This window comes from Dipodomys ordii, unplaced genomic scaffold, assembly GCF_000151885.1.
Source record: "Dipodomys ordii isolate 6190 unplaced genomic scaffold, Dord_2.0 Scaffold16, whole genome shotgun sequence".
Lineage (NCBI taxonomy): Eukaryota > Metazoa > Chordata > Mammalia > Rodentia > Heteromyidae > Dipodomys > Dipodomys ordii.
The window spans coordinates 5,887,220-5,906,099 of record NW_012267232.1 but is presented as its reverse complement, the minus strand read 5'-3'; the positions used below and the strand labels follow the sequence as shown (position 1 = coordinate 5,906,099).

Genomic DNA, 18,880 nt, shown 5'->3' with positions numbered 1-18,880 from the left:
CCGGCTTTTTTCTTTTTGCTTATGTGGTGCTGAGGAATCGAACCCAGGGCCTCAGGCATGCAAGGCAAGCACTCTACCACTGAGCCAACTTCCCAGTTCCCTTCTTCAACATTTTTAGATTTTTCTATTGTTTCTTTCTTCTTTTGGGTATTCTAGTGTCCATGGAGGCCATTTTTAATGGGGATATGAAGAGCCATTATTAACCACCTCAGATGATCCACATCACAATCCTGTAGCAACTCTGGCCATCCAGCCTCAAGCTCCAGTCACCTCCAAGGGGCTTTCTGTTAATTTCTATGGTAAATCCTTAATTATTAGGAGCAGGAGTGGTTGTATATTAGTATTATTAGTCTTCCAAGGGGCCTCTCCCAGTTGAGTCACCTAGGATGTGCTACTCCTGCAGCAACAAGTCCTGAGGCCTAGGCAATAAGTCTTCAAAGGCCCACCTAAGGACCAGATCTGTGGACTCAGCAAGGTGGCAAACAGTGAGGCGGTAATGTGGTCCATGCCAGTACAAACAGGGGGGGTCTGGGGAGCCGTTAGGAACTTTGCACCCCCAACTGGTGGACTCTCTGGAGCAGCCCCGAAGCAAACAGCGAGGCGGCAATTTCCTCAGCGGCGGGACTGCCCAACCGGATGGCCACCACGCCGACTGCCAACCGTTATGACCTCTTGTGCCTCCGCCCCCAGCGCCTGCGCACTATGTCAACAGCTATAACCTCTAGTGCCTCCGCTGGCGCCTGTGCACAACACCAGCCAGGTTCATGACTCCATTTACTCGCATGCGCCATCGTGACCCTGTGGACAATCTGGTATTCTGTTTTATAATACATATATTAGTTATATTTGACAAGTAGTTGTCCTGGACAGAATATATATAAACACTCATGATGCCAACTTGGTAAAAGAAATTGTTAAACATGGATATACAAAGACATGTTATAGACTGAGTTATAGTGATACACAATGCAGTTTTTTAGAAATCATTTATGCAGAAAAATCATGTTCTTTTAGGAAGACCTTGTCATTAGCTCAAGTACATGTATTCCTGAAGAATCTACACTAGAGAAAAATAATCATTATCTTGGTACTTTACTCTTAGAATGAAAGCTATTCAAATCTAAAACACTGATACATGAAAATAAAAAAGTATGGAAATACTGCAACCCATCCACTTATTCACTGCCAACAATCACTAAAAAACAAAAACTACAATAACCAAAATTAGAATAAGTTGCACTGGAATCATCATTTAATGGAATCATCATTTAGCTCTCTGACAACTTTATGAAACTATTTTTATTACCCCATCAACTTCATTTGACATCTTTCATTTGAAGCTAAGAAAGGGCAAGTGACTTGCTCAAAATCACAGAAAAAAAACCAACAACAGTGTGTGTGTGTGTACGTGCACTCATGTATGCAAGTGCTGGTACTGGGGCTTGAACTCTGGGCCTGAATGTTGTCCCTTATTCTCTCAAGGCTGGTGTTCTACCAATCCAGCCACACCTCCATTTATAGCATTTTACTGCTTAAATGTATTCAAACCTTCATTCTCCGATTTGGGTCCCCTGAATAGCTAGGATTACAGGCCTGAGCCACCAGTGCCCAGCCTCAATCCTCTTTCTTCTTCAATTGTCAATACTACATGGCAGGCAAGAATTATAGGTGACTAAAGAGGCTGAGTGGAAGGGATCTGGCTCAGATGTTAATCACTATACTACTCTCTCAGTAGTCAGATGCTGTGAGCAATGGACTTCACAGAAAACAAGATCCTTTCTCAAAGTTTTCCCAAATAAGTAGAAAACATCCCTAAGTCTTAAAGTTACTTACAAATTCCTCAGAATGATATTTTAATACAACATCTACTAAAATAACATTTCTCTACTTATCTGCGATTTTAAGTGATACATACCTGATAATGACATTAAAGTATTATTGATAACATATAGCCAAGTACACTTCCGTGGGAATAGCTAAAGAAAAAAGAGGAAGATAGTTAAATATTTCCATGTTCTGCTCTTAAAATCCTTTATCTACAAATTCCAGCACTCTAAAATAGCACCAGTGGGTGTGTGACTCTGTGCTGCAGTGCTTTCCTGGCCTTCCTTGGGTTTGCTTTCTACCACCAAACAGCATAAAACAAAAATCAACTGTTATAAAAATATTTTCTGATTTTCAGGAAATATTTTGACATGAATAAGGTCAGTACAATGTTACCCCTTTAAATATTTACCAATAAAATTGAAATTGATAAAATTAAGCTATTTGAAAATTTTGCCCAACTGATTTTCTGAATTGAAATGTTTCATTACCTGTTCCATAGTTGCTTCATGTAGCTCATTGAGATTCAATGTGTAAATACCATCTTCAGTTCCAAAAATAATGTACTGATCTGAAACAGTTCATCAATTACCAGAACTTACTATCATTTCCTGAAATCACTCACTAAAATAATATTTTACATTCTTACATTAAGAATTTGAGTCCATGTACCCACCCATCCAATGTAGAACCATTTTCTAAACTTCATGCTATATCACCTTTCCCCAATATCTTTCATGTTTTCAAAGCAGATATGTTTTGTTGGATAACTCACACTCACTTTTCTATTCTGTCTGCCCCTTCAATGTAATTATCATATCCTAATATTTTATTATAGTGATGGATTTTTTGCAAGATACTGCAAACAGCCCAAGAAAGAAATATAAATATAAAGTAAATATAAAATAAATATAAATATATAATATAAATATAAATATATAATATAAATATAAAATAAATATAAAGTAAATATAAATTGTATATCATGACACACAACAATCAACAAATACATCTAGTGTTTAGATGTTAGTTTTATGTAAATACAATCTCCTTAAAACGCACCAGAGTTTCTTGGAGAAAAATTAATTCCTAAGGCAAGAAAAGTAAAAGATAAATCCAGAGGTGTGCATGCGTGTGTGCGCACATGCGCGCATGCACCCACACACACACACACACACACAGATTTGGATACTTCAAACAAAAGGACACAGGACCTACCACTGCTGCTTAAAAATGTGGAATAATCTAAAATGTAAAAAATGTAAAATAAAAATAATTTAAAATGTAAAAATGTCAAAGGGAAGGGGTAACAAGTTTGACAAGAAATGTACTTATTACCTTACTTATATAACTGTAACCCCTCTGTACATCACTGTGGCAATAAAAAAATTAAAAAAGAAATTAAACAAATGAAAATAAATAAACATTAAAAAAATAAAGAGTAGCCTGGTACCAGTGGCTCAATGCCTATAATCCTAGCTACTCAGGAAGCTGAGATCTCAACTCTACTTCTAGCTTCTTCTGTGATTAATTGGAGATAAATCTCACAGACTTTCCTGCCCAGGCTGGCTTCAAACCTCAATTCTGAGATCTTAGCTTCCTAAGTGGTAGAGAGCCAGACTTGAAAATGGGACAGTATGCATACCCATAGTTTAAGCCCCAGGACTGGCAAAAAAAAAAAAAAAAGTGATGGAGCATATGAATTCATGGTTAAGTATAACATGTAATGGATTAGAGAAACAGAAACAACACTGTTGGGACAATTTTTTTTAAAAGACAGACTCCTGTTATGTCAAGGGCTAGGATTATAGGTTACTACATTTGGCTCTAATCTTTATTAACTGTACTGTGGTATGTGATAATTCCCCATCCACCCCCATATTGCTAGAAGTTGAACTCAAGATCTCTCATAGGCTGGGCAAAGACCGCCACTGAATACCCCAGCCTAAGAAATGATTCTTGGTACAAGAATCTGTAGCTCAATGGTAGAACAATTCAAGTAAAGGAGTATGAGCTTTCCAAATTTCTTAAGTATTCAGGAGAAAATGTATATGTGGATAGAAAGAAGTAAATAAATAGGCAAAAATAACTGGTGATTCTGGGTCTGAGGTTCTTGAAGTATTTTTGTAAATTTTAAGTGTGAAGTTATACCAAATAAAAAGTTCTAAACAAAAAAATTTTTTTTCAATTGTGCTTTGTAATAGTGGCATTTAAAGCAGATCATTTTGACTTTTCTTTATTGTATTGAAGCAGAAGCAAACACTTCCTGAACCTACTACCCCTGCTAAGTGTCAGATAAACAAATAGGCTTCCTTTCCTGCAAAAGGAATCAGAATATTCTTATTACAAATGATAATGCTGAAAATTACAAGTGTTAAACATATTTCCAAGTCATATGATAATGACAGAGAAGAAATTAAAGACTATATGATTCCCCATTTTTGTCTCTATATATCATGCACCTCAATTTAAAAATATAGTCTAGGGCTGGGAATTTACCTGAGTGGTAGAGTAAACTCCTAGAATATACGAGGCCCTGGGTTTGTTCCTTACTGTGTGTACATACAAGTGTATGTGTGTGGTCTCAATTAAAAATGAAAGTTATTCTGGTATTATTTCAGATTTACAAAAAAGTTGAGTAATATAAACAATTCCTGGATAGCCTTAAGGTAGGATTCCATCAATGCTGGACACATTTGCTATTTTTTCATGATTTTTCTTTCTCTCTCCTCTACATCTATTTTATTTTCAGGACAATGTAAGGAGAGCTATGAACATGAAGTCCCTTTAACTCCTAAATATTTCAATGTGTATTGGTTTTTGAAAAAGTCTTATATAACCATAGAACACCAACACCAAAACAACACTATTATGTAATCTCTAGACCTTGTTGAAATTATAAATCATCCTAGCAACTTAATTCCAAACCAAGAATGCAATTAGTTGTGGAGTTTCTTTAGTCTCCTTTAAGTAAGAATAGTTCCCATATTCTCATATTTCAATCTAATACTTTTAAACAAAAACCTATCTACCTTTAAAGTAAACAGCCTCAGTTCATTGACTAATATTAGGAGCTTTTCCCATAACAAATATGTTATATGAGAAATATGTGAAGTTCAGAAATCTTACCTTTTGTATCAGGATGTATCCAAGATGTTGCACAATTAATTTTCAAAGGGCAGCCATCAAAAACTTTTGAAAAACATGCTCCCATCTTATTTTTAAAGAAAGAAATGTTGACTTCCTTGATTAGACCATTTTAAATATGCTTAGAAAATCAAAAATGTCAAACTTACTCTTATTTGTATATATTTATGGTTTTCCTCAAAACAAAATATGTATTTTTAACATAATTTAATTCCTTCTACTAAGAGAGTCATAATCTTTTGTATTCTACTAGTTTATGAGTAAAATATAAAATTTATCAAACTTGTATATATTAAATGACATATTCCTGGAATTTTAAGTTTACTTTTCTTTAGAAACACAATTATATAAAATAAATACTTAAAAAAAGAAACACAATTAATATAAAACAATAGATTCTTTTTCTGATAACATTGTAGTAATTAAAACTACAGTGTAAACTACAGAATAGTGATAACAAATCACTATGTCTTCTACAGAATAAAAATGTACAATTTATAAAGCATCCCATTCATATGATTGTTTGAAACATGTTACAGATAATTCCTTGAAGGGGGCAAGTAACAGGATTAACATGTTTTGCTTTCTATTGTACATAGTCCAGTGAGAAAATGGCTTTAAACTCACATATAGAAGTGGGCACATATTGATATCATCATATTAAAATTAAACTAGCCTTTATAAGTGAATCTGAGAATCTAACTGCCAGTATTTATAAAAAGTATAACACTGTCTAATTTTTTTTTTGAGGCAGAGTCTCACTAAATTACCTAGGTTGGCCTTGAACTCAGAATCTTTCTGTTTTAGCCTCACAAGTAATGGGATTAGAGACATATACCACTATACTTGTCTTGCTTTCTAATTCTAATCAATTCACTCAAATTAGAGGATATGATTTGATCTACAAATGCATTTAATAAGTTTGTATTTCATAACAGCCTTTCTTTTAGTGGCTCTAGATACTTACTAGCTAATATACTTATTGTTTCTAAAGAGATTTTTAAAACATGGCTAATAGTTCACATGAAAATATTTCTTACCAGTACTTTTGGGGTGGGTGGAAGACCATTAATAGCTGGTTTCTGTGGGAAAGATAAAGTTATTAATAATGGAAGTCTTCTTAATCTTTTCAAAAAATAAAAGAAAAAAATTCAGTTATTTAAATATAAGCTAAAAAAAAAAAAGGTAAAGACTTCTGTGCTGCCCAGGCTACCTCCAAATGTTTAGGCTTTCAGGCCATCAGTCCCCCTGTGCTTAGCTTCTGGAACAGTTGGACAACAGGCTATCTGCATCTAAAATTAAAAAGACTATTTCCTCTCTAAGACAAATGTAGTATTAGCTTCAACTAATTGCCAAATGTGTGTTGTACTTACAGGGAAGTCTCTCTTGTCTTTTTTTCTTGGTAACTGTGGCACCTGTGCTGATCCTTCTGTATTTTCACTAATCAGTTTTGAAATACCATCACCATTTCCTAAAGAGAATCATGATTAAAGGTTGGTCACACAAATAAGCACAGTCTTAAAAAAGTAAATGCCCCTTCACCCCACTACTTCCTTTCTTTTGGTGGTTCCTTAAGAGAATATTTTCTACTGTGAGTAAATTTATCGTGTGTGTCTTTCTCTAGAGTCTACAGAGATTTCACTGCATCCACTGCAGTGTTCTTGGTACTAGGGCTTTAATTTGGGGCCTCACAGGTACGACTACTTAAACCAGACCACCAGTCCTTTTTCTTTTACTTAGTTTTTAAAAAATAAGTTCTCGCATTTATGCCTAGGCTGTCCAGGTAAGTAATCTTCCCATTTATGCTTCTATGTAGCTAAGATGATACTACTATGCTCAGATTTTATTGGTTAAGATGGGAATCTCACAAGCTTTTTGCCCAGGCTTGCCTCAAACTGATTTTCTTCATCTCTGCTTTTTATGTAGCTAGGATTACATGTGTGAGCAACCACACCTGGCTCAGAAGTGTTCTTAATCTATGACAATAATGAATACATCTTTCTACATTGCAAAGAAAAATGAAATCCAATCTATTGACACAGTATCATACACCATGTTAGGCTGTACTGCAAATACAAGTCAGATTTTCCTGCTTCAATGTATTTACTCATTCTTATTTTCCTGAGCATTGATTTAAGACCTTTAGTATCCTACAAGAGCCCTCCCTTATCTCCCTCAGAAAGCTCAAGTCTTCCATTAAATATATTATTTTAGAAGCTGTCTTATAGAGATGATCTCAGGCTGGCCTTGAACTAGCTATGCAACCTTATACTCCATACTCCTCCTGCCTCATTCTCCCAACTGCTGAGATTACAGGTGTATACCACTATAGTTAGTCCAGCTGTATGTGTATATGTGTGTGTGTGTGTGTGTGTGTATATATATATATATATATATATACACACACACACACACACATATATATACATATAACTTCCATAATTCCCAAGACCCTTGAGAGCAGTAACACACATTCATTTTCTAGATTTTATAATACTTTCTAGGCGATTATTAGAGTTGAAGTGAAATGAATCTATTTATAGCCCTCCATGTGGACTTCAATTTATAAAGCTTCATTTACAAAGAACATTTGCAAAGCTTCAAACCATTCATAGGAACCAAAGAAACTAAAGAAAAAAAATCCTTTAGCACAAGAACAAAATGTCTTTCTTTTCACTCTAATTGATTTACCCAGATCACAGTATCTAGTCGTATGCACTCCAGGGCTTCTGACACTGCTAGCCATACCCATAGAGGATGTATCTGCTACAGGACCACAACTTGGGCTACTCTGTCTTCTGAGAACCTGAGGAGCTCTGTTCTCTGAATCAGGGCAACGTTTTACAGTTGATGATTTTTCTTCATCTGGGAAGTTGTCCTCAGGGTAGCTATTTATTCTTGGCTGTACAAGACAAGAAAATACTTTTAAATATCAGTAGGTATCAAAACCTTTTAGAGGTAAAGGCTATCCCTGTTTTTTTTTTCTGTGCTAAGTTAATAAAACAAGCAAGCATTGAGTTACTCTACCAACATAATTATGAACTTCACATGCGATTTATAAAAATCTTCCATATCCAAACTGATAATAAATAATCAATTATTTAATGAAGAATAGTTCTAATGAGGTCAAATGTAGTAACAGACAAGTATCATAAATGGTTTTACCTTTCCTCCATGTAGTCAAGTATTTTCTCAAATGAATAATACTTTTTCTAATACCTACTAAACATAATCTTTGTTACAAAATTTTCCTTCCTACAGTTTACATTTTCATCTTCCTGAAGCAAACAGTATTTATCTAAAATATACTAAAGACAATTGTGAACAAAGTCAAAATCATTTGAAAAATGTTACTGAAACAAGAATTCATTGTTAAAAGTCTTTAAGCAGCTCACCTTAGGAGGTAGGGGAGGTGGTATTGCACGTTTTGAGGTTGATCTAATACACAGAGATAAATATAACTTAGATGGTGATAAATAACTGTAACATAAAATAAAGATAAACTTAAAATGCACTAAAAATGGGAGTATGGCTCATGTAGCAGCCTAGCAAGTGTGAAGCCCTGACTTCAAATTCCAATGCCACCCATAAAGGAAGGAAAGGAAGAATCAAAGGGAGCACGCAGCTCTTCCTAAAACTGAAAGCATTTGTGCCCAAGATGAAACTGAATTTTACTTGGACAAGTGATACGCAATGTGTGTAAAGCAAAAACAAAAATAGTAACACCTGGTAGCACAGAGATCAAAAGTAGAGTAATCTAAGGGGAAGGTAATCCTGCTAGTGGAAATAGTGCCAAGTTTTTTGGTGTTGTTGTTGTTGTTTTGGTCAGTCGTGGGGCTTAAACTCTGGGCCTGGGAATTATCACTCAGTTCTTCAGCTCAAGGCAAGCGCTCTACCACTTGAGCCATAGCGCCAGTTCCAGTTTTCTGAGTGGTTTCTGGGTTGGCTTTGAACCTGGATCCTCAGATATGAGCTTCCTGAGTAGCTAGGATTACAGGAGTGAGCCACCAGTGCCTGGCTAACAGTGCCAGATTTTGAGCAACCTTTCTGCTAAGGTTACTGGATACAGAATTGGTGTAATGTTGTACCCCTCAAGAACATAAATTAATGGAAACTAAATATATAAAAGTAGATTTTTACTCAAAAAAAGTAAGAGTATCACTTGATAACTTTTATAAATGAGCACATGAGGCCTATGAATCAGAATTTGCATTTTAACAAGAACTCTGGATCAAAAACATATTGAAGAGTTAGATATATCAAAGTTTCAGAAGCACAGATATAGCATACTGTTAACACACAGAGATTCTAACCTCAATAATAGGGATTGGCAACATTTTTATAAAGGGCCAGAAAATAAGTATTTTAAGTATTACACGGCATACAACTCTGCAGATGTTGTGTGAAGGCAGTTATAAATAATACCTAAAGAAAATAAGCATGACTGCATTCTAATAAACTTATATTTATGGACAGTGAAATTTGAATTTCACAGAAGGACATTTCCCCAACTATTAGAAAAGGTAAATACTTTTTTTTGAGGTACTATAAAATTTGAATTCATAGTTTCACACTTGCTCTACCACTGAGCCAAAATTCTAGCCCTACTTTACGCAGTTCTTTTTGTTGTTGTTTGTTGTAGGACTTGAACTCAGTGCTGGGGTGTTATCCCTGAGCTCTTTGGCTCAAGGTTAGCTCTCTATCATTTTGAGCCACAGCTCCAGTTCTGTTTTTTCTGCTGGTTAATTGGAGATAAGAGTCTCATGGAGTTTCCTATCTGGGCTGGCTTTGAACCATGATTCTCTGAGATCTCAGCCTCCTGAGTAGCAAGGATTAGAGGCATGAGCCACTAGCATTTGGCTGTGCAGTTCTTTCATTTCCTGTCTGGGCAGGTACCTGGACAGCAATCCACATATTTTAGGATTCTCTCCTTGTCACTGCTGAGATGACAGGTGCCTACCACAGGTGCCTGTTCACATTTCCTGTGATGAGATGGACTCTTTTGGACTCTTTTGTCCACACTGGCCTAGAACTGATCCATCCTCACCCTCCCAATAGTTTGCAATTAACAGGTATGACTCAATAGCTCCTGGTAGGAAATTACATTATTAGTACATGGGCTACACAAAAATAGGCAAGAAACAGATTTGGCTCATAGGCTCCAGATCTATAAGACCTAAAATGAATAGCTTGGAAGGCACAAACAGGTAAGTAACAATTCATTGAGGCCAGCTTCCATGCTTAATTACTGAAGGAAGAACTAGGGCTGACCACAGTTTTTTCCCCCCATGACATCTGGCAGTTCATCTTTTTCTTTTTTTTTCTGTCGGTCGTGGGGCTTGAACTCTGGGCCTGGGCGCTGTCCCTCAGCTCTTCAGCTCAAGGCGTGCGCTCTACCACTTGAGCTACAGCGCCACTTCCGGTTTTCTGGTGGTTTTATTGGAGATAGGAGTCTCACGGTCTCTCCTGCCCGGGCTGGCTTTGAACCGCGAGCCTCAGATCTCAGCCTCCTGAGTAGCTAGGATTACAGGCGTGAGCCACCAGCGCCCGGCTGGCAGTTCATCTTTTTCTATAATATTATTGCACATAGTATGTTCTGATTAAAGCAAACATAACAACCTTAATGGTAAGTACATGATGCTTTATGACAATAAAACAAGTCAGAAGCTTTACAATGACAACTTTTATTTTATTTTTTAGAGAACTGATGTTGAAATCAGTGTTTGCTAGGCTGGTACTCTTTTACTTTAATCATGCTTTCAGCCCTGCTTTTTTGCTGGTTTATTTTGGATATCGTGTCTAGTGGATCTTTCTACTCAGGGTATCCTTGAACTACAGTCCTCCATATCTCAGTTTCTTGAGGAGCTAGGATAACAACTATTTTTAGGAATAAAAATCAAAGCTTAGCAAGATAAATTACCCCTTTCAACCAATAGTGTTCAGTGAGTAATAGAATAACCAAGTGAAATAAAGTAATTGTTAGCCTAAGTAAAATACAGTTACTAATTTAAAAACCAACTTACTTGCCAGTATTTGAACCATCAACAAAAGGATTCCACTGTAATATAAAGTTTGAATCTGATGATATTCCCTGTAAAGGTTAAAAATATAGTTTTAAGTGTTATTTTCACAATAATAAATGTTAATGCTTGCCGTTTTATTTGCTTACAGATACTTTATAAGAAAAACTCCATTTTCATGACTGTTAATTAGATTTTTAAATCTCCAGTTAGATTTACTTTGCCATTTGATATAGTTAAGGCAATGACCTAATCAATATCAGTTAACATAAATTTAAGAAATTCCACAAACATACTACGTGTGTGTGTGTGTGTGTGTGTCTGTGTATCAAGCTCTCTTTACCAATATGGCAGTATGTTCTAAAGCAAAAGCTGAATGATTTGTATTATTACACCATGGAGAATAAAACAGAAACACATACAGTAAGAAGAACACTACATCCAAATGTTAAGAATGAGGAAATTCATTAACAGGATATTCTAAAAATTGTCCTTTATTAATCAAAGATAAAGTCAGGCTCAAGCCTATAATCCTAGCTACTTGGGAGGCAGGGATTGAGAGCTCATGGTTCAAGGTCACTCTGAGCAAAAAAAAGCCCTTGAACCTCCTTTTCAAGCAAAGGCTAGATGTGGTAGCATGAGCCTATGAGCCTGTTATCCCAGATATGAGGAAGCACAATGTTTGGGCACAAAGGCATGTGTCTATCTTCCCTAGTGACACAGGTAGGAGGATCAAAGTCTGGGGGTGAGGGTGGGAGTGGTGTGCTGGGCATGAGTGGAGACCTCATCTTAAATGTATACAATGTATAAAGGACTGAAGTTATGGCTGAATGTATAAAGGACTGAAGTTATGAAGTGGTAGACTATCTGCTAGCAAATGTGAGGCCTTGACTTCACTCCTCATAAGAAAAAATGGGGTAAAAATAGGAAGAAAACTTCTAGGCCAACTGTAACATTATCTTATCAATAAATGTTTGGATAAGGGTTAACAAGTAACTGACACTTTTTGGTCTCAGTTTTTCTGGGGATAGCACCCAGGGCTTTGTGGATGCAAGGCAAGGGCTCTGATACCAAGCTACATCCTCAGCTCCACAGATAAAATGCAAGAAGACACTAGGGATTCATGGCTGTAATACTAACTACTCAGATCTAAGAAGACTGAGAGCCAAGGATCAAGGATCATGATCTAAATCTAGCCCAGGAAGACAAGGTCCCAAGATTCTTATCTCCAATTAACTAGCAAAAAGCCAGAAGTGGGGTGTGGCTTAAGTTGCAGAATGCCAGTCTTGCATGAAAAAGCCAGAGAGGGAGGCCCAGAACTCAAGCCCACAAAATAGTAAGTAAATGCAAAACTTTATTTACCACAAACTAACCAAATTGATACAAGATCTTGAGAGTTTAAAGCTGAATATCCAATGCAATGTTTAATACCTACATATAAATCTTTCAAAAGACTCGAGGAAAGAAATGAACGTTTGAAGTAGTATGATATTATACTATATTCCAAATAAATGTCATTATCAACTTTTTCAAATCTTAGTGTGAACTTAATACCTTAATATTCTAAGTTTTCTAAAATTTCAATATGAAAATACTATAGAAGCCATTGTTCTTACCATTTCATCCCGTGCTTCAGTTTCTTTCCTTAGGGGAGGTTCAAATTGTAATCTATCAACTGCAAAATACAAAACAAATATTATAAACTCAGTATCTTAAATGGTTAATCTCAGAAATATAATAAGAGGTTTGTATATTGGTGGGAGTGGGGAGAGAAAAGACAAGAAACAGGAGACAAAATATTTTTATTTTTTAACTCTAAAGAAACTCCTTTCTTTATGCTGACCAAAAGACAAGAAACAGGAGACAAAATATTTTTATTTTTTAACTCTAAAGAAACTCCTTTCTTTATGCTGACCAAAAGAAAGTAAAAATCTGGACTATTTCTAACATATATGCCTAATTCCTCATTTAAATCTGGCCATGAAAAAGTACATTTGATGTAAACAAGATAAAAAAAATTCATTTGAAGTAGATGCCAATGGAATCACTTCAGAAAAATTTCTCTATAGTTCAGATTCTGTTTTGAGACTAATTCAGGATAAAACTTTATAGAAGAGAAGAACTTAAGAAAATTATCTCTATATTACGTAACAAGAATAAATGATTAGTGGCAAATTAAATGTTGCAGTGGTGTTCAGTAATCTATTATTATATTCTGAGTATTTTGTTTGTCCTTGTCAGATTCATTTCAGAACATTCAAAGAGTAACTTTTTATATAAAATATTCTAAAATAGATAAAAAGATAGGTTAGTACCTACTTATAAGGTATAAGAATTTTAAAATTCTAAAACCTAATGTGACTATGGCCAAAACTTTGCCCCTAACATTCACATCTGAATTAGAAATGTAAGATTCTGAAATATAATATCAGCAAACAAACAGCACTTAGAAAAATGCTTTCAAATAAGATTTGTAGCAATTTCTAAAAACAAGATTTCTAAAAAGCAATGCAAAGTACTGACATACTTCATTATATTGAGCAAAAAAGATAAATCATAGGGCTAGGAAGGTGGCTTAGTGGTAGAGTGCTTGTCTAGCATGAATGAGGCTTCAGTGCCACATAAAAAAAAAATTTTAAGTGTCAATAAGGATGGTAAGGGAAAACAAAGGAGGAGGCAACAATGCTTGATAAGAAATTTACTCATTACCTTGCTCATGTAATTGTAACCCCTCTGTATGGTACTTTCACAATAAAAAAAACTTATTAATTAAAAAAGAAAAAAAATAAATCATGCAATTCTACAAGTGAAAAAAAGGTGTCAATAAAAGATTGGAAGACATTCCATTAAAATGCAGTACCCACTTTAAACAATAATATAAGCAAGGTATCAGTGGTGTGTGCATATTCTTTTAGGTATGTGTGAGGCGGGGACTGGGAGGACTGTGGTTCTAAGCCAGTCATAGTAAAGCCCATGAAACTCAAAAAGTCCATGGCAGTCCGTCTTTACAGAAGATGAGCATGGTGGCACGAACCTGCTACTGTAGCTACAGCAGGACACCTACAACAGGCAGATAGACACTTAGGTGCACCTCTAGTGGGGAAGTGAGACCTATCTCAAAAAAAAAAGGAAGGAAGGAAGGAAAAACAAAGTACAAAAACACATAGGAGAAGGGCTGAAGGCAGGGCTCAATAGCAGAGTGCCTGCCCAGAAAGTGCAAAGTCTTAAATTCTGACCCCAGTATTGGGGGAAAAGACTTCATTAAAGTAATTAATAATTTGTTTAACTTCAGGTAATAACATTTTAATTAAAAAACTACAATTCATATGGAACCATTTCACTCTTATCAGAGATGAACTAACATTTTTTACAGTCACACTAGAATACTGCAGGGAGGTATGGAGAAACATTACAAAAAAGGCATAAATATACAAATAAAGTAACACTTTAATAATTAGACTTTTATAGCTAGTAAATTGAAAGACTTAAAGGCATGGTAAGTTATCAACTGATAATACTGAAAAAAAATGAGATTTAATTTAAATAAGATAAACATTTAATACATCAAAACAAACAAGAAAGGTATCCTTAAAAAAGATTGCTTTTGACTGGCCTAAAATTATTATAACCATGCTTTACAACACAGAACGCTACTCATGCCTTCAACTCTGTGTGTAAACTGAATACCCAATTGACCTTTGTAAAAGAAAAATCATGCTATTGCATTTGGATGAGTCTTTGGTCCATTCTGTTATATATTCTCATTAGTCTCCAGAAGATGACCCTGTTCTAACCATTCTGAAATTAAAAAAAAAAAACTGATCTGTCCTTATGCAACCAATTAAGAGAGAGGAAGGGAGAGACACAGGGAGAGAGAGAGACACAGAGAGGAAAGAGAGAGTAAACTAAATGAGCCAACTATGTTGGAACAAGGGAACAACAGAAACAACAGGACTATGATTCTTAAGAGCAGGGAAATATGCTGTGGTAAGATCCACATTAATCCTAATTTTTTTGCCTGGGAAGCTTCTCAAAGTAGGTCATAAGAAAGCAAATCCCAAAGAAGTCTCTCTCATTGAAGGAAACAAAGAGTGGAAGTTGGAGCTGATTAAGTAGTGGGAATCTGAAGGACAAAGTGCCAAAAATAAGAAAGTTGTTCAATGAATTAAATCTCTGGCTATATATTAAGAGTAAATCAAGGCATGTAAGGTAGAAATAGTAGTTAGAAAACAGTTAAAAGGACACTGAGCAACTGGAGAACCCATAATACCAGAAAAGATACTTGAGTTTACCCAGAGAAAAAGTCTTGTTGAAAACTCTAGAGAAAGTGGAAAATAGATTTGGAAGGATCAAGCTCCTCTATCAGGTAATTCAAAACTAATTAAAAATGATAAACTAAGGGAATTCCAACAAAACCAGAAAAGCAACCCATATTAAAGATATTCTGATATAGTTTGTAGTCTCAATTAGTCTGAGATTTTGTAACTTAACAATAATACAAGAATACCCAGCTCAACCCTCCAAAGCCACCAATGAAAAATGTATACCAAACACATACAATTTATTTCTGAAGCTGTCCGTTCAGCTCTGGCATTTCTGTTTGTAGATCTAATGGTATGACGAATGATTGCATGGGGCTGTGAATATAAGCATAATACACACACTTAAAAAATTCAATGACAAAGTTGAAAGGTTAAACTTTCTCCTTTAAATTAAATGAAAACTAATTGACAAATGATTTAGCTACTAAAAAGGTGAATCACAGGAAAAACAAAATAAATACAATGAACACTAAGATACTTTTACACATTTATTCACTTATTACGCAAAATGCTGAAGGGATTGACTCAGCAAAGTCAGGGACAAATCTTATCCTCAGAGAGTTTATAGTTACAAAAGACACAATATATAAATATTTACAAAATTAGAGAATGATCAGTACCATTTATTAAGAAGATAATAGATTCCTACTAAATTCCAGGGGAGGGAGAAACTCCTGTGCTGACCAAAAGGTGTACAGAAGTTCTGAATGAATGATATAATCTAAAGGTGCCTTGAAACACAGATATGCAGCCATGTGGGAGAAACCAAGCTATAGAAAGATTATGAAGTGATACAATGAAGAAAAGGAAACTATGGAATGTGTGCAGGCAGCAGACGTGGGTTACTGTTTGGGTGCAGTGAAGGTTAGGTGAGGAGATAACAAAGCTGGAAAGATTGGCTAAGGGTGAGTCAGATCATAGAGCCTCCGAATGTCAGTGAGAGCTCTCAGCAAAAGGAAGTTTTTGCAGATTTTATGGCAAACAAGTGGTATCACCAGAGTCGGATTTAAGGGCAATGGTTAAGTACACAAGAGAGCATGGAGGGAAATAGTATATAGAGAAAAAAATTACTGCAAGCAAACATAGTTTTTCCATCTAACTATATACTCTTCCTGCTCCTTCAAAGCTGGTACCTTTCACTCAATCTCTGTATGTCAAATTTCAAAACTCACCGATGGCTCTGAAAGTAGTATTTCTACCACAATACAGCCATCATACTAAGAGACTTATTTATTTTCTTGGTAGTACTGGCATTTGAACTTTGAGCCTTGAATTTGTTAGATAGGCACTCTACCACTGGAGCCATTACTCCAGTTATTTTTGCTTTAGTTATGATTTTGAATAGGGTCTCAGGTTTATGCCTGGGCTGGCCTGGACTTTGATTCTCCCATTTATACTTCCTGCATAGCTGGGATGATAGGCATGTAAGACCACAACCAGACTGCATTGGTTGAAATAGGGTCTTGTTATTTTTTTGCCCCAGCTAGCTTGGAATTATGATTCTTCCTCTCAAGTTAGGTTTACAGGTATGAGCTAGGTTTACAGGTATGAGCAATTGTATCTGGCCATGCCAAAGACTTCACAAGCTGAAGTGAGCCCATAATTCTGGATTTAAAAAATTCCTCATACTTCAATGCACTAACAAGCATCATCAGCTATGATATACAACTTGATACTCCAAAGCTCTCTACTTAACATCCTTATAGCTTACTCTCTCAATTGAATTATACTAGTTTAATGTACCTACTGTAATATCAAGCTCACTGATCTACTACTCACTAAGAGCATCTCCTTCTCTCTCTCTCTCCTATCTTTACTCTTCTCCCTATTAAGTTTTTATCTGCTATCTCAACTTTAAGCAATCTCTTGAAAATATTCTGAATTTCCTTTCACTGTTCACTATAGTATCACAGCAAAATGCTAACCCTGGACCAACTCAATCAGATACCTCTGATTTACATCTGCAATATCAATCATTACTGGGGCAAACTGCACAGTATAACACACTGAAAATTCATTTCATTTGAGCTCTCACACCCTAAGTCATCCAACCCATTTATTCTCAATTTCTATTTGACATTTCTCTGCATTCTTTTAACACGGTCAGGAGACACACTGCCACATCACAAAGAGAAAAAGAAGTCAATGCTATACTATCATCCTCTTCTGAAGTAAGAAGTTTTACTTTATCAAAAATCAAGTTCCTCATCATTCCCTAGACCTCCATATCTGCTTAGTGATCTTGTTTTTCTTGCATCTTTACTATCACACTGTTTCATAAGCATTTAATCCTATTCAAGTTTCCTCTGCACACATAAAATATGATCAAGCAATCAATACATCCCTTTCCAACACATTCTCCTCTAGCTAATGTTTAATCTTACCATCCCCTCACAACTAAATCTAACAAGTTACTGTTTATCTTTTGGTCCTCTCAACTCTTCTGTACCATTTGCAAATTATTCTTTTTCTATTTTCTATTTTTATTTTTGTTTGTCAGTCATGGGGGCTGAACTCTGGGCCTGTGCGCTGTCACCTCAGCTCTTCAACTCAAGGCTAGCACTCTACCACTTGAGCCACAGCTCTACTTCCAGCTTTTTTCTGCTTATGTGGTGCTGGGGAATCGAACCCAGGACCTCATACATGCGAGGCAAGCACTGTACCACTGAGCCAACTTCCCAGCCCTGCAAATTATTCTTGAAAAGCCATCAAACACAACCACCTATATCCAAAGATTACCTTTAACTTTCCTTTCCTTCAGTGTTTCTACTGAGCTCCTTTGCCTAGTTGATTCCACTCTCACCTCTTTATTTGCAATTCAAGAATTTCTCCCCAAGCTCCAACCACATCTTTGTCTTCTCCAACTGAAAGTCTTATGTATCATCTTCATCAGTATAAATGAAAGTTTTTCTCCTCAAACTTGATTTTATTCTATTTTTCATACCTCAGTTATATATGATAGTCTTGTTATCACTCAATCTCAAGTCTTCATCCAATAGTCAATTCTCTGAGATAATTCTCAAATTTATCAATTTTTCATCATTATTGCTCTAGCACTTTTATTTAAACTACCATTTTCCCCCTCCTGGTAATTTCAGTAGTCCTTTAATAGGATTTCAGTACAAAACTCACCATTCTATTTAAGAATGCCCATTTGGGGGCTGGCAAGGTAGCTCAGTGGTAGAGTGCTTGCCTTACATGCATGAGGCACTAGGTTCCATTCCTCAGAAAAAAAAAAAAAAAACAGAAGTGGCACTGTGGCTCAAGTGGTAGAGCACTAGCCTTGAGCTAGTGCCCAAGCCCAGAGTTCAGGCCCCACAACCGACCCCCCCCAAAAAAAATGCACATCTGGCTGAGCGCTAGTGGCTCATGCCTGTAATCCTCGCTAGTCAAGAGGATCAAGATTCTAAGCCAGCCCAGGCAGGAAAGTTCATGAGACTCTTATCTCGAATTAACCACCAGAAAGCCAGAAGTGGCTCTGTGGATCAAAGTGGTAGAGTGCTAGCCTTGAGCTCTTCAAGAGCTCAGGGACAGCATGCAGGCCCTGAGTTCAAGCCCCACAACCGA

The 18,880-nt window shown here is 36.0% G+C and overlaps 1 protein-coding gene across 4 annotated transcripts in view; it reads right to left on the bottom strand.

The window, feature by feature from the left end:
- Map4k5 (mitogen-activated protein kinase kinase kinase kinase 5) overlaps positions 1 to 18,880 on the bottom strand; it is a 101,641-nt gene that overhangs the window by 30,917 nt on the left and 51,844 nt on the right. For 2 of the 4 annotated variants that reach the window (XM_013012312.1, XM_013012313.1), the window contains 10 exons: positions 15,550 to 15,628; positions 12,608 to 12,666; positions 10,995 to 11,062; positions 8,367 to 8,409; positions 7,720 to 7,873; positions 6,345 to 6,442; positions 6,012 to 6,053; positions 4,954 to 5,038; positions 2,316 to 2,395; positions 1,916 to 1,976 (listed from right to left, as the gene is read on the bottom strand). In XM_013012312.1, the coding sequence (XP_012867766.1) occupies positions 1,916 to 1,976; positions 2,316 to 2,395; positions 4,954 to 5,038; positions 6,012 to 6,053; positions 6,345 to 6,442; positions 7,720 to 7,873; positions 8,367 to 8,409; positions 10,995 to 11,062; positions 12,608 to 12,666; positions 15,550 to 15,628 (769 nt within the window). Of the gene's footprint in view, positions 1 to 1,915; positions 1,977 to 2,315; positions 2,396 to 4,953; positions 5,039 to 6,011; positions 6,054 to 6,344; positions 6,443 to 7,662; positions 7,874 to 8,366; positions 8,410 to 10,994; positions 11,063 to 12,607; positions 12,667 to 15,549; positions 15,629 to 18,880 lie in introns of all 4 variants that reach the window. The other 2 variants (XM_013012310.1, XM_013012311.1) reach the window with 1 other exon arrangement.